This window comes from Anabrus simplex, chromosome 1 (assembly GCF_040414725.1).
Source record: "Anabrus simplex isolate iqAnaSimp1 chromosome 1, ASM4041472v1, whole genome shotgun sequence".
NCBI classification, from domain to species: Eukaryota; Metazoa; Arthropoda; class Insecta; order Orthoptera; family Tettigoniidae; genus Anabrus; species Anabrus simplex.
In genome coordinates, this window is record NC_090265.1 from 227,762,073 (window position 1) to 227,777,664 (window position 15,592).

General features: G+C 41.7%; 1 protein-coding gene across 1 annotated transcript in view; it reads right to left on the reverse strand.

Moving 5' to 3' along the window:
* Nucleotides 1-537: 537 nt before the first annotated feature.
* The window catches only part of RabX4 (RAS oncogene family member RabX4), a 237,170-nt gene continuing 222,115 nt past the window's right edge, over nucleotides 538-15,592 (reverse strand). The window contains exons 5-6 of the mRNA XM_067141160.2: nucleotides 5,802-5,915; nucleotides 538-738 (exon numbers count right to left, since the gene is read on the reverse strand). Of these exons, the coding sequence (XP_066997261.1) occupies nucleotides 640-738; nucleotides 5,802-5,915 (213 nt within the window). The 3' untranslated portion in view covers nucleotides 538-639. The remainder of the gene's footprint in view (nucleotides 739-5,801; nucleotides 5,916-15,592) is intronic.

The window sequence follows — 15,592 nt, forward strand, 5'->3', positions numbered from 1 at the left end:
ATGGATCTCCTAAGTAGAGCAGGATTTAATATAGTCATCTTTACTTTCCATCACTTTGCATGTCATTATCAGTCCATTCATTAAAAGTCTTCTTTTTGGAATACTTCATGCTAACATTCTAAGGCAGTATTCTCTAAACATGGCTCGTTATTCATTTTATGTAGTGAAAATTTTAGACGATATTCTTAAGGAAAATCTTTTAAGAAAACATTTGTAGGGCCTAACTAAACTTTCTGAGGGGGTCAGTTTCTTGAAATATCGGTAAGTTAAATTTTACTCTAAAGGACTGAAAAGTACAGAAATGTTCTTAGAGAGACCGAAGAATATTAATGACTATTTCTGAACACAGTCTTACTAACTTTCAGTATGATGAAGTTTACGCTTAAGATAAATCACATAACGCCTTATTTTCCAATATGATGATTTATTTTTTGTGAAAAATGAAGATAAGGCTGAGTTATTTTAAATATTCAGGCGTAGTAAAATTAAGATTCATTCACTCATTAAGTTGTTCATGAAGTTGTGAAAACGGCTTTTTAGAGACTGTGATGTGCTGCAACTGCTCGTCTGTAGCCAGCTTCTGAACTACAGTTAGGAGAGGGAAGAAGAAGCCGGAGCACCATATTACAGTCACTGGAGCTAGCAGCCACATCGCCATGCATCACTACCTGGAGATGGTTTCGACTTCGTCAAGTCGATTTCGGATTGTGATTTTTCTGCGTTATCGAAAAGGCTTGCCTGAAAATGAGAGAAAAATGTGTAAGACTCAATACTTCTAGAGAAAAATTAAATAATTACTGTATAATGCTATCAATGTTGTTACTGCAGCACACGTTTGTAGTGCGTTTTGCAGGAACCCGTTCTTTGTAAAGCATTACTAAGGGAATGCTTGTTGTTACTGTGCTGTCATAGTATTCTGCCAGTGAATATGTCTTGGATTTTTTTTCTTTTGAAGAAAATAAAAACAGAATTGTGCATTAGGTAATACGCGATGATTAGCGTCAGTTAATTAATAAACCATCGTCTGACATTTGCAATCCATGGGCGTAGTTCAGAAATAGGATACGGTTCTTTGAGTCTGAAAGGTTTCTAACAAAAAAGAAAAGTCAACGCGTTACTATTTGTGTATATTTGCTTGTTTTCTATAGTTCTGCTTCTGAACAACACCGATCACCTCTGTCTCAGATAGTTGTGACTGTTGATGACAGACGGTACCTTAATGTCCACATCAAGAAAATAAAGGAATGAATGAGCTCTATGATAAAGCAGGTTTACGTGCAAAATATCAATCTTCAGATTTAGTGGGACAAGGAAAGCGTCGATCCATTATGAATTGTTTCTAAGAAATGCTGCCATCAAGAAAAATCACCGGGAAGGCAGCGTTAGATGATTTTTAAACATGATGTCCGTTTGCATACTTAGAACAATTATTACATGAATGATTAAACAAGACCTAGGTTGGGAGATTATTCCATTTTTACACTATTATACAGATTTCGTATTTATGTTCTCCGTCCAACAGTAACCGAGGAATGCCTTTCGATTATGAAGCAGCTCTTAATATTCACGAGAATTCTTCAATTCATATCACCAGATTATTTCAGACGTGGAATTGAAAACCTGTCGAAGATTTGGGCAGCAGTCATAATCAATTCAGGAGAATATACCTCTGATTAATTTATGTAGAAGGGTGTCATGTAATCATTTTTTTCATAGAAAACTCATGTATCAACGTATTAATTCGAGGCAATGAAAGCTGTTCGAGATTCATCAAGATATATAATAATGGGCCTGAACAGTGCATTTCTTGTTAAATTCTTAACGAGACATAGAGTTTAACTCCATCAATCTATAGTCTGTAGGCTTAGTTGAAATAAAATGCCATTTTCAGTGGTTTTAAAGGGGGCACAGAACTTAATGACATACAAGATGGTGTACAAAAATAAGCATGCAATTCGATTGGATAGCAAATCACCTGCAATGCATTACGAGTATCCACTATGGCAGTAACGTACTGAGACCAGCAGACCGTCCGTTTTTTGTAGGCTGATCTCTCGGATTCATTTCAGCAAAACTTCCCCAGCCGCATGAAGCGGTGATGACTGCGCTCAATATCTCAAGGGACAACATCCCACCTCTACACTACTACAGAATTATCACCGACTGGAAACATCTGGCATATGATCAGAGGCCGGATACAGCATTACAACAGTTTGCCAGCAAATACTCAGGAACTTAAAACTCAGTTCAATGATGCGTGGGTGGCCAATTATCACCAAACCTTTTAAGCGTTATTTAATGTCCAGAAGAGTGCAAGCCAGGAGTTTGTTTCATTCTGTGAAATTTGTACAGGTCCGCCTCTGTGGTGTAGTGGTTAGTGTGATTAGCTGCCACCCCCGGAGGCCCGGGTTCGATTCCCGGCTCTGCCACGAAATTTGAAAAGTGGTACGAGGGCTGGAACGGGGTCCACTCAGCCTCGGGAGGTCAAATGAGTAGAGGTGGGTTCGATTCCCACCTCAGCCATCCTGGAAGTGGTTTTCCGTGGTTTACCACTTCTCCTCCAGACAAATGCCGGGATGATACCTAACTTAAGGCCACGGCCGCTTCCTTCCATCTTCCATGTTTATCCCTTCCAATCTTCCCATCCCCCCGCAAGGCCCCTGTTCAACATAGCAGGTGAGGCCACCTGGGCGAGGTACTGGTCACTCTTCCCAGTTGTATCCCCCGACCCAGAGTCTGAAGGTGCAGGACACTGCCCTTGAGGCGGTAGAGGTGGGATCCCTCGCTGAGTCCGAGGGAAAAACAGACCCTGGAGGGTAAGCAGATTAAGAAAGAAAGAAAGAAAGAAAGAAAGAAAGAAAGAAAGAAAGAAAGAAAGAAAGAAATTTGTACAGATGACAATGAAATTCATCATTTCTTCAGTACTGCATAATAAACATAATATGCTGTGAATATCAGAAGACTATCGCAACTCTTGTATGCTGTTCGAATGTTTAGGAACAACAATTTATCAATCAGTAAGAATGTTAAACATTTCCATTTGATTGAGTACAATTTGGTAATATAAACGAACTACGTATTCAAATATTCAGATATCACGGTGTCTCTTATAAAATGTATAGTATTTATATAGTAATTAAACAAATTATGTTATTATTATTATTATTATTATTATTATTATTATTATTAAAAATATTAAACATATTATTATTATTATTATTATTATTATTATTATTATTATTATTATTATTATTCACAGAAAAGCGTAGGAATGTGCATTACATAGATTGTTGATTACTTTAGTCTTTGTTGTAATCATACAGAGATTTACGTTTTTTTTTACATCTTGTAATGCCGTATATGTCACAGAACTGTCCGCATAATGGGCACACGCAATTTTCACTTGGGTCGTGATAAGACATGTTATTGTATATTTTATGGCGGTACCCGTGTACTGGTAGTGTTATTACCACATGTCTTAGTGCCGGACGAGTTGGTAGTGCAGTTAGGAGCGCGCAGCTATGAACTCGCATCCGGGAGATAGTGGGTTCGAACCTCACTGTCGGCAGTCCTGAAGATGGTTTCCCGTGGTTTCCCCATTTTCACACCAGGCAAATGCTGGGGTTGTACTTTAATTAAGGCTACGGCCGCTTCCTTACCATTCCTAGGCCTTTCCTTATCGTCGCCCTAAGACCTATCTGTGTCGGTGCGACGTAAAACAAATAGAAAAAAAAAGAAGAAGAAAAAACATGTCCTAGTCTCTGGTTGGCAAAGGTCCAGTTCCGATCTAACATGGCAACCGTGCTGTAGAAATCCAGAGGGATTTCTTCTCTCTTCTTCCTTCTCTCTACTGGTGCTCTTCGACGTTCTTTGTGGACGGCAGCGGTAGTTTCGTCCTCAGTTCCTCGATGAGGAAAGGTTCCCGTACCAATTCATATGTGAGGCGGGAGCGCTTGAAATTTGAGATTCCCATTATTGATTTAAATACTTTTGCTTTAACTCCATCGATGGTGGCCAGATCTTTCTTCGTCAGTTTTCCCCATATGCCTATCAGATGTATCCCGTAAGTGAGTATTGGCAAGATCTTTGTTTCGAATAGGCGCACAGCTGTTTTTAAGGATAGATACTGTAGATAGTTAATGACGTAGGCCTACATGGCTTTCATGGCTATCAATGTTTTGTCTTTGATGTGTAATCTGAACGTCCCGGTAGTCTGTAAGTAATTTCCAGGTATTTAAATTAATTTATTATTTCGACTTTGTCTTCTTTATAATATATGTTGTCTTCTGCTACTGTGCGTCCACCATTTCGGAAAATCATCTGTAGTGTTTTTGCCCATTTTATTTTCAGGCTGTTATTTCTAGCCCATTCTACCAGCGCTAAGAAGGCACGTTGCAGTTCTTCCTTGTTTTGTAATCCGAGGACCTTGACGTCCGCGAACATCTAGACCACTGCATCCTTCGATCTCTCTCGGGTCTGAGGAGGTCACCTTGCAGGACTCGTTAGTTTAAGTGATTTCCTTTGTTTTGCAGATCGCATCATCTTTAGTAATTTGGTTGTATGCCAGAATATTTTTACTATGACCGTTAGGAGGGTTTTGATTTTCGATCATTTCTTGGAGTTTCGATACCAGTTTTTGCCTGTCTATTAGATCTAAGGCTTTTGTACATTCTTTAAAGACTGCGTAACATTTTGCTTTCTGGTATCTCTGTGTTCCTCTATGTCATTTAGTAGGATTTTGACTGCAGGCAAGGTTCCTATGCCTCTCTGCTTCCACTTTTCTGTTGGTTAGAATTCTTCTTAGCAGCTTGAAGGCACTATTTTCTAGTGCGATTCCTCTGTACGAGTTAGAGTCGTTGGGTTCACCTTTCCCTTTGTAGATGGTTTTAATTGTCAACTCACTCCATTCTACAGGGATATTTCCTGATTCTAGGCACTTGTTAGACATCTTGTGCCATAATTCTGTCAGGCACTGCGCAGATTCCTTTAGGTGTTCATTAAAAAACCCGTCTGGTCCAGCGGCCTTGATGGTGTCCATCACTTCTTTCGCAGTGATGGAGGATATGGCTTCAGGTTGGTTGCTGGTTTCAATCTCGTATGCCACTTATTGCTCCGTACTATTAAGAATATTGGTGAGGTGTGTTTCCCATATTCCTATGTTGCTAGATCTTGATGATCTTCTGGATCTAGTGACTACTTATGGATCCTTTATTGCATATTCGGTGATTATTTCACCTTCATTCTCTGTATATTGGGTATGTTTTTGTTTTAGAATATTCTTGTAATATCTCCTACTTTCCCCATAAACTCGTAGGTCTTCTGGTTCTGACGTTATTCCAGCCTTATGCAGTGCATTCAGCACAGTCTGTGTTTCTGTATAACACTCCTTATCGAAGCACGGTTTGGGTGTCCTTGTGTTCGGTTTGTGGGTTATGCTTGCTCCTAACATCTTGTTGATTGTTGTTAGGGCTGCGTTTAGGTCGATCTGTTTGGTTGTCATCTCCGCTTCGGTTTCTTTTGCTAATTCTCCCTCTAGTGCTGTCATGTTTATGTTTCTGGGTATTATGGTTTTGACTTAATTTGAAACTGCATTCTTTGGAGTTCGGAGTGTGAGCCTCGTATGGATGGGGATGTGATTTTATTATGTGTTTTTATGTGTTGTTATTATTAATATTATAATCATCATCGCACAAAACATCTAAAAGTACACTGAAGGAAATATAGAATTGAACTGATATATCAAATACAGCAATTCACTAGTGATATTCTTTTCAATAAGAAAGGGGGAAGAATTTTCTCACCCGACGACTGCGTTGTTCCCGTATCCGTCTTGCCAACGTTAGGAACGCCTCTTCGATGTTGATGTCATGCTTGCACGAAACCTCGAAGAACGGCATATCGAAACTTTCGGCGATCTGAAACAGCAAATATGAATTGTAATCGTAGAAATATTCACAAACAGGTAATGCTGAAAATAAGGAAATGTTACTCAAATATCAATAGATCTGGATTTTAAGATAATAATAATAATAATAATAATAATAATAATAATAATAATAATAATAATAATAATAATAATAATAATAATAGTATGGTCTCAGCTATAGTACAATGTACAGGCATTTTAATTTGATGCCATATAGGTTGCCTGCATGTCAATTTTGATGTTCTATTTTATTCCTGCAGATGGCAGAGTAAACTCACGCTCTCTTGGTTGATCTGTGGCTGAGTTTCAATTAATATTTTTCGGTGAACACCAACACCTAACATACCGACATGCAATTGACTTTTTCCACCCTTCCTAAAACCCGCGATCTTGGGATTCGGAGACCGACACACTACAACTCAAACACGGAGAGCGCTTAGTTATAATGTTATACGAAATCAGACAACTGAGAAAATTGTTCTCGTATCACGAATTGACTCGACTCCATCAGATACGACATTGCTATTCTTTCCTGGTAAGGCCATTTCCAGTACGAATTGCCTTTTGTATGACTAGGAGCAAACCTCGACTAATGTAGGTCTATATCAGCTGGAGCTTATCTTTGGTCAAGGGCGAACAGGTCATCAATGTGCTCAATGAACTGCTTATGCTGCAACGGGTGGGGGGAGGAGATTGATAAAAGAAATCCGTGTTCTCATCCCGAGATGGTGCAGCTCTTTTCAGACACGTTCCCAATGGAACTGAGCTGCATGTACCATTTTAACCACATAACAGCCCTTCTTTCATTTTTAAATTTCTGGCAGTACTGGGAATAGAATCTGGACCCCCGAGGACGGCAGCTAATAATAATGACCGTTACGCTACGGAGGTGAATAGGGGATTGCTTTTTTCTAGAAAATACATAATTATATTAGGTTATATTTAACATTCTTTTTTAGGTCGTTTTTAGCTACATTTAACAGATGTTTGATTGTATATTTCGATTCTCGTGATTGAACCTTAAACTTCCTATAGCATTAGTATTTTTAAGCTCAGTATAAAACTCCAGTCTGCCTCTGTGGTGCAGTGCTTAGTGTGATTAGCTGCCACCCCCGGAGTTCCGGGTTCGATTATCCGGATCGGCCATGAAATTTGAAATGTGGTACAAGGACTGGAGCGGAGTCCACTCACCTTCGGGATGTCAAAAGGGTAGAGGGGTTTCGATTCCCACCTCAGCCATCCTCGAAGTGGTTTCCGTGGTTTCCCCCTTTTCTCCAGGCAAATGCCGGGATGGTACCTAACTCAAGGCCACAATTGCTTCCCTCCCTCTTCCTTGCCTATCCCTTCCAATCTTCCTATCGCCCACAAGGCAGGTGAGGTCGTTTGGGGAAACTACTTGTCCTCCTCCCCAGTTGTATCCCCGACCAGATGCCTCACGCTCCAGGATACTGCCCTTGAGGTGGTAGAGGTGGGATCCCTCGCTGAGTCCGGGGGAAAACCAACCCTGGAAGGTAAACGGATGAAATAAAAAAGCCCTCCTCGTTTATGCATTTACCCGTTGGAAAATCCCTTTACAGTCATCTGTTGCCATACCGTCGTGTAGGTGTTTTTTTCTTTCCATTCCAGGACCGGCGAGTCACCACCCACGCCTTTTGAGGGGCGAGTGACAGGTAGACTACACAGTCCGCCACGTGGCATGCCCCGGTCAAGCCCTCTGAGTCACTTCCTTGATCGATAAGCAGCCGACTGGCCCTGCCTCGCTCTCTTGTCGACACTGGATTTCGAGCGCGCGGCTATAAAAAAGAGTATGGAGACGCCAATGCAGGTGCTATCCTCGCCACGTGCCGCGAGGGTGGATGTAGGTGACAGCTAACAGCATGTCACGCAGGGTTAAGAACGACTTCTACCCGTGTAGCTGAATCTCCTGCCCAAAGTTCCTTATGTTACTGATCAACAGGACCCGAATCTTTTGGAAATGCATATGCGCATATATAAATCCATATTTAGAGGGTTTATTAGCGTTATTGGATATTCTAAACATTACATCATATTTCAGCATATAGGCTATATTAGTTAGAAATTAAGGATAAACAAAATCAGCTTTGCCTATGTTTTGGGCATTCTTTGCCAACAGGAAAAACACGCTCATTTCCGTCTACTTTGAGTATAATATAACGGAACTGTTAATCCGCAAGGTGTAGTGTGTCGTCCATTTATGATCGTCGTTGAAGTGGATCTGGCTGGCGAAGTAAAAGGCTGAAAGAAAATGTCAGCGTGAAACGTTTGACCGTTATCCTTAAATGTTCTCCACCTCATTTTAAGTCATTTTCTGAAAATGCCTAAAGAAAAGTTTCGCAGGAGAGATTGTGGTTGTCGGGTAATAGTGGCTATTCAAGAGATCGAAGCGACATGTACTGTCAAGCTTGTTCAGTGTGAAAAGGAACCCAGCGTATAAGTACTGTCCGCAGGCCAGTTGACGAAGAAAAACATTCCCAGCATATAAATTCATTTTGTCTAACAATAGACGTAGTTTCCTCCAGAAAACTTTTAAAGATTTCTAGTTGATGCAACTTTCTACAGTGATTGATATGTCCAAAGAGGTGAAATAATAAATTTACACGATTTTTACGTTCATATTCATTCAGGTTTGTGTGTGAAAATGTCCTCATTTTCCTTGCATAATTGCATGCATACTCGAGCCATTTTTAGTGCACGAAAATCCGGACACTACTAATCAGACAAGCATCCAGTGGACTTAGTGACGCTCCCTCTCCCTAAAAAGACTTGGATCTTTTTAATGGGTTGTTATAGGCCTACAGCAGCGGTTATATCTCTACCAATAAAAGCCTTAAGTGGGAGCGATGTTTGTGTGTGCCTTTGTTCTCCCGTAACTAGCAAACGGCTAGAGATATTTGAATTAAATTAGATCCAAGTTTAGGTTCATACTTAACTTAAATACTAAAAAGATACCTTAAACGAGGTGCATGCTGCAGACTGACAGAAAATGACCGAAAATGTCGGTAAGAAACGCTTAATCTTGACCCTTAAAAGTTCTATATTTTGGGCATTCTTTGCCAGCAGGAAAAACAAGCTCATTTCGGTCCACTTTGAGTATAATATAATGAAACTTTTAGTCCGCAGATGTAGTGTGTCGTCCAGACAGAAAGAGAACGTTAAGGACATTTTTTTACATGGTAAATATATTGGTCACAATAAGCGCTTTTACGCTATCTCTTTAGACCATTTACAGACCAGTGCAATGCTCGTATGAAATAAAAATGAAATGGCGTATGGCTTTTAGTGCCTGGGGTGTCCGAGGACAAGTTCGGCTCGCCAGATGCAGGTCTTTTGATTTGACTCCCGTAGGCGACCTGCGCGTCGTGATGAAGATGAAATGATGATGAAGACAACACATACACCCAGCCCCGTGCCAGCGAAATTAACCAATTATGGTTAAAATTCCCTACCCTACCGGGAATCGAACCAGGGACCCCTGTGAGCAAAGGCCAGCATGCTAACCATTTAGCCATGGAGCCGGACGCAATGCTCGTATGATCATTGCGAAAACGCTAGACTCTTCATGAAAAAGAAAACACTATCTCATAAATGAGTGAATTTAATAATGGTGAAGAAAAAGCTTTTTATGGTAATTATTGTCCGGCTCCATGGATAAATGATTAGCGTGCTGGCCTTTGGTCGCAGGGGTCCCGGGTTCGATTCCCGGCAGGGTCGGGAATTTTAACCATCATTGGTTGATTTCGCTGGCACGGGGCTGGGTGTATGTGTCGTCTTCATCACCATTTCATCTTCATCACGACACCCAGGTTGCCTACGGGCGTCAAATCAAAAGACCTGCACCTGGCGTGCCGAACATGTCCTCGGACACTCCCGGCACTAAAAGACATACACCATTTCATTTTTTTCATGGCAATTATTTTGAATTAATTCGAGATATCTTTTCCGAAAACATTTGGTAAATGAATCTTTCAGGAACGAACAGGCACATCGATGGGAGAACAGCCGGCCATGTTCGAACGCGGGATGCGCAGCTCCAGCTCTCCCAGAGGCTTAGTTTCATTGTGGTGAAGTCATTTACAAACAGTTCCTGAAGATGCACGAGGAATGCCACAGGCAATAGATAGTTACTAATATTTTGCTGAAGTCCTTAATGCTAATAACTTGCAGATTGGAAATATGCCCGGGATGATGATGGTAGTTTTCGCGCATTTTCGAATATTGTACTAGCTCTAAAATTAGCAGCTGTGGCGGCTCTATTGTCCAAATTGCTGGTGGTTAGAGGGTATTTAGCTCCTTAGTTGAGTGATCAGCGTCGAGGCCTTTGATTCAGAAGGGTTTTGGGTTCGGTTCCAGCCGAGTAGGGGAATTTTTAACTATATCTGGTTAATCCTTTTGACTCGGAGACTGGGTATTTGTATTTTTTCAATACACTTCTCTTCATACATACACAAAACACACCACACTACCAACCACCGCACAAATATGCAACAGTGAATACAGAGTGTTAGGTGTATACCTGCAGATATTTCTTCTAGCAATAGAGAACGATGTGACGAACCACTATATATCAAACTTTTAGTAATTCTCGGAAGTTATTTTCTAGAGCAAAAATATACGATGTTTTTAGAATAGGTAGTATGGCTTGTTTTTGTGAATGAATAGCTTCCCTTTGAGAACAGGCGAGTCACGCGCCATGCGTGCCAAACTGGTTTCTGTTTCTGTTTACGAGCAACAGCTGAACGCTACCTATGCAATGCACGAGATGTTACGTAACATACTTGTCAAACTGGTTTTATTTTTAAGAGCAACTGAGCTACGATAACAGCTGAAGGTGGCTACTACAGTAGCGTATGCCTTGTTACGTTACATTCTCGCCAGCCTGGTTTCGTAGTTGTCAGTATTCAGTTTCCGTCTTAGGGGCTTCAGACAACCCTGGTCATCGGTTTCGGACCCTGGAGATGTACCGAATTCTCAGCGTTAATACTGGTTCATTTGCTGTTATGTCCTTTAAGGGATTGGGATATGTGTGGTCATCAGCCCCGTGGTCTAGTGAGTATGGAAATGACCTGAAAACCTGAATCGGTGCGGGACCTGTACGAGCGTGTGATATAATTATTGGTTGGGTTAGGCGCGCCGGGACGTGAAATACAGTAGGTCCCCGTTGTGCATTGCGTAAAGGTAGAAGAAAGATGGCAGGTCCTTACGCCAACGAAAGCAGTCATGGGATGCCCAAATGAGTAGCATCGGAATTGAATTATCGAAACACATCGAACGTTTAGTTTCAAAGGAATATTGGACATGTTATACAACTAAATAAATTAAACGTACCTACATTTCGTGCCTCCTTCCGGGCTGAGTTGCTCAGATGGTTGAGGTGCAGGCCTTTTGACTCCAACTTCACAGGTTCGAACCTGGCCCAGTCCGGTGGTATTTGAAGGTGCTCAAATACTGTAGGTCAGCCTCGTGTCGGCAGATTTTCTGGTACATAAAAAGAACTCGTGCGGGAATACATTCGGGCACCTCAGCGTCTCAGAAAACCGTAGAAGTAGTTAGTGGGACGTAAAGCACTTAACGTTATTATTATTATTATTATTATTATTATTATTATTATTATTATTATTATTATTATTAGGTCATTAAAAGCTGAAATACGTGGAAGAAAATAGTAAAATATGCGTGGTTTAAGAGGAAACAAGATGAAATGTATGTCACGTGAGTTAGCATCGGTCGCAGTAGTTACCTACAGATTACTATGCGTAAAACGAGAACCAGGTCAAGCTCGTGGGGATGAGTCAGCTGTAATCTCGTCTTGTGTATAAACATCAAACATACACATCAACAAATATAAGAAACATAAACAAGGTTACACGTTAGAGACATGTAGCTATTAACCTGAACGCCAGGCCGACGGTCGCTTTCATGAGTACAGATGAGTTATCAAATTATACACAATCCACAGATGTCGAACATATCTAAGAAGATTCCGCCACAACTATATTACATTTTACTATGATGGTGCTAATAACAAATCGCAGCAGCTATTGGCTTTACGTCGCACCTACACGGATAGGCCTTATGGCGACGATGGGACTGGAACGGGCTAGGACAGGGAAGGAAGCGGCCGTGGCCTTAATTAAGGTACAGCACCAGCATTTGCCTGATGTGAGAATGGGAAACCACGGAAAACCATCTTCTGGGCTGCCGAGAGTGGGGCTCGAACCCACTATCTCCCGAATAATGGATACTGGCCACACTGAAATGAAATGTCGTATGGCTTTTAGTGCCGGGAGTGTCCGAGGGCAAGTTCGGCTCGCCAGATGCAGGTATTTTGATTTGACTCCCGTAGGCGACCTGCGCGTCGTGATGAGGATGAAATGATGATGAAGATGGCACATACACCCAGTTCCCGTGCCAGTAAATTTAAGCAATTAAGGTTCAATTTCCGACCCTCCCGAGAATCGAACACGGTACCCGTGTGACCAAAGGCCAGCACGCTAACCATTTAGCCATGGAGCCGGACTTAAGCGACTGCAGCTATCGAGCTCGGTAAATCGCAGCAGATTACGCTACTGCGTGTTGAGATGATGTCGGTAGAATACAGTATACCTGTTAAGACATAAGGCTGCAGTAGAAGAGGGGGAAGAAGAAGGTAACGAGAGCCACATAGTCAAGCAGCACACAGCTGAACAAAGTGCACATTAGTGACACAGACATAAGAGTGGCGTGGTCGCGGGCACTACAGTCGCATTCGTAACACTCTGTTGTAGAAAAATAATGAACTAACATACAGTGCGGGCTCCGTAATTCCAGGTGGACGGTAACAAGACTATCTCGAATAGAAAAGTACGGATTTACGAACGTACACGAAAACGCCTGTGAACAACATAATGTACCTATGTTAAACATTACAGTACAACAGTTTAGAAAACAAAAACATACAGATTGCATTAAAAGAAATGTTAAACTTTCTTTTGTAAATTAACAAAACACTCTAGGCAATCTTAAGTTAAATGTTAACTTATAGTTCCTATTTCAGTAATGATGAATATAAAACGATTATTTTTATTGAATATTTATACGTGACGACGACGACGACGACGACGACGACGATGATGATGATGATGATGATGATTGCTGTCTTAATGTCATCGGGCCTTAAAAACGCAAAGTGTCCTCTGTTTTAACTCGCAGGGAATAAGAAACAAAATATAAATTGCTGGAAGCCTTTCCCGACAGATTCATGAAGGGCGACCCGTGTTCTGCTTTGCCACACGATACACTAGCAGCATATAATGGTATTCGTGGTATTCATACACTGGCATTATTCAAATACTACTACTACTACTACTACTACTACTACTACTACTACTACTACTACTACTACTACGAAGTAACTCGCGTACTAGTACGGACGATAATTCGCATCTCTGACAGCTGTTATTCAGGTCAAGGTCAGACAGACAGGTTTCATGTAGGGGTGGGGAAACAACCCGTGTTGACGTGTACGTAAATAAAGTTTATTACGTCAACGAAAGAATGCATGGGATAGAATTTCAAAGTGAGTAGTATCGGAATTGAAATGTCAAAACACATCGAACGTTTTACTTCATACCAGTAAGGGACATGTTATAAACATAAATTAATTAAACGTACCTTCCTTTCGTGCTTCCAACCGAAGAGAACATGTTTAAATGTAAATGAGAACCTTCTAGCTTACTGCTGATTTTGCAGTGCCTATTCAACGTATCAAAATAAACGTTGCCAGGCTGAGTGGCTCAAACGGTTCAAGCACTGGTTTCATGAACTTAGCAGGCTCGATCCTGGCTCAGTCCGCTAATATTTGAAGGTGCTCAAATACGACCGCTTCTGATCGGTAGATTTACGGGCACGTCAAAAAATACCTGTGGGCAAAATTCCGACACCGCGCGTCTCCATTGGCACGTGAAGATTTATTATTATTATTATTATTATTATTATTATTATTATTATTATTATTATTATTATTATTGGGCGAGTTGGCCGTGCGATTAGCTTGCATCCGTCGAAAAGCCACTAACAATATTATTATAAAAACCGTGTTAGTCTATTATTACTGACTATTATGAAAATAAAAGTTAATCGCCCCACTCAAACTTCGTAGCTCGTAATCTGTCAGAAAACACTAAAGAAAATAGTGAACTTTTAACAGGTCCGAATTATTATTAATATTATAATTGCAGACATGTCTCCGAAATTACCGAAGCATGTACTTACAAATTGTTTTACGTCGCACCGACACAAATAGGTCTTACGGCGACGATGGGAGAGAAAAGGGATACAAGTGGGAAGGAAGCGTTCGAAGTCTAATAAAGGTACAGTTCCAGCATTTCCCTGATGTGAAAATGGGAAACTACCGAAAACCATCTTCCCGGCTACCGACAGTGGAGTTCGAACCCACTATCACCAGAATACAAGCTCACAGCTGCGCGCCCCTAACCGCACGATCAACTTACTCTAAGCTCCAATGCCGGTCTGCGTAGCTCGGACGATAGAGCGCTGGTCTTCTGATCCCACCTTGGCAGGTTCGATGGCGGCTCAGTTCGGTGGTATTTGAAGGTGCTGAAATACGCCAGTCTCGTGTCTGTGGATTTACTTGCATTTAAAAAAGTACTGCGTTACAAAATTCTGGCACTTCAGCGTCTTCGAAAACCGTGAAAATTAGTTAGTGGAACGTAAAGATATTAGTAGTAGTAGTAGTAGTAGTAGTAGTAGTAGTAGTAGTACATTATTATTACGGACGTTTTAATTAAACGGGTCCGTTACATTACCTATCGGCACTTACTGTCCAATAATTAGCCTTCTGTCCACCTCTGTGGTATAGTGGTTAGTGTGATTAGCTGCCAACCCCCGGAGGCCCGTGTTCCATTCCCAGCTCCGCCACGAAATTTGAAAAGTGGTACGAGGGCTGGAACGGGGTCCACTAAGCCTCGGTAGGTCAAATGGGTATAGGTGGTTCGAATCCCACCTCAGCCATCCTGAAAGTGGTTTCCCTTAGTTTCGCACTTCTCCAGGCAAATGCCGGGATGGTACCTAACTTAAGGCCACGGCCGCTTCCTTCCCTCTTCCTTGTCTATCCCTTCCAATCTCCCCATATTCCCGCAAGGCCTACACAAGACCCCTGTTCAGCATAGAAGGTGAGGCCGCCTGGGCGAGGTACTGGTCATTCTCCCCAGTTGTATCCCCCAACCCAATGTCTCACGCTCCAGGACACTGCCCTTCAGGCGGTAGAGGTGGGATCCCTCGCTGAGTCCGAGGGAAAACCAACCCTGGAAGGTAAACAGATTAGGAAAAAGAAGAATAAGCCTTCTATTAGAAATGCCCGGCGGCAATTCCACAGTAGACCGAGCTCGATAGCTGCAGTCGCTTGTGCGGCCAGTATCCAGTATTCGGGAGATAGCAGGTTCGAACCCCACTGTCGGCGGCCCTGAAGATGATTTTCCGTGGTTTCCCATTTTCACACCAGGCAATTGCTGGGGCTGTACCTTAATTAAGGCCACGGCCGCTTCCTTCCCACTCCTAGCCCTTTTCTGTACCACCGTCGCCATAAGACCTATTTGTGTCGGTGCGACGTAAAGCACCTAGCAAAAGAAATCCACAGTAGCTATTTTT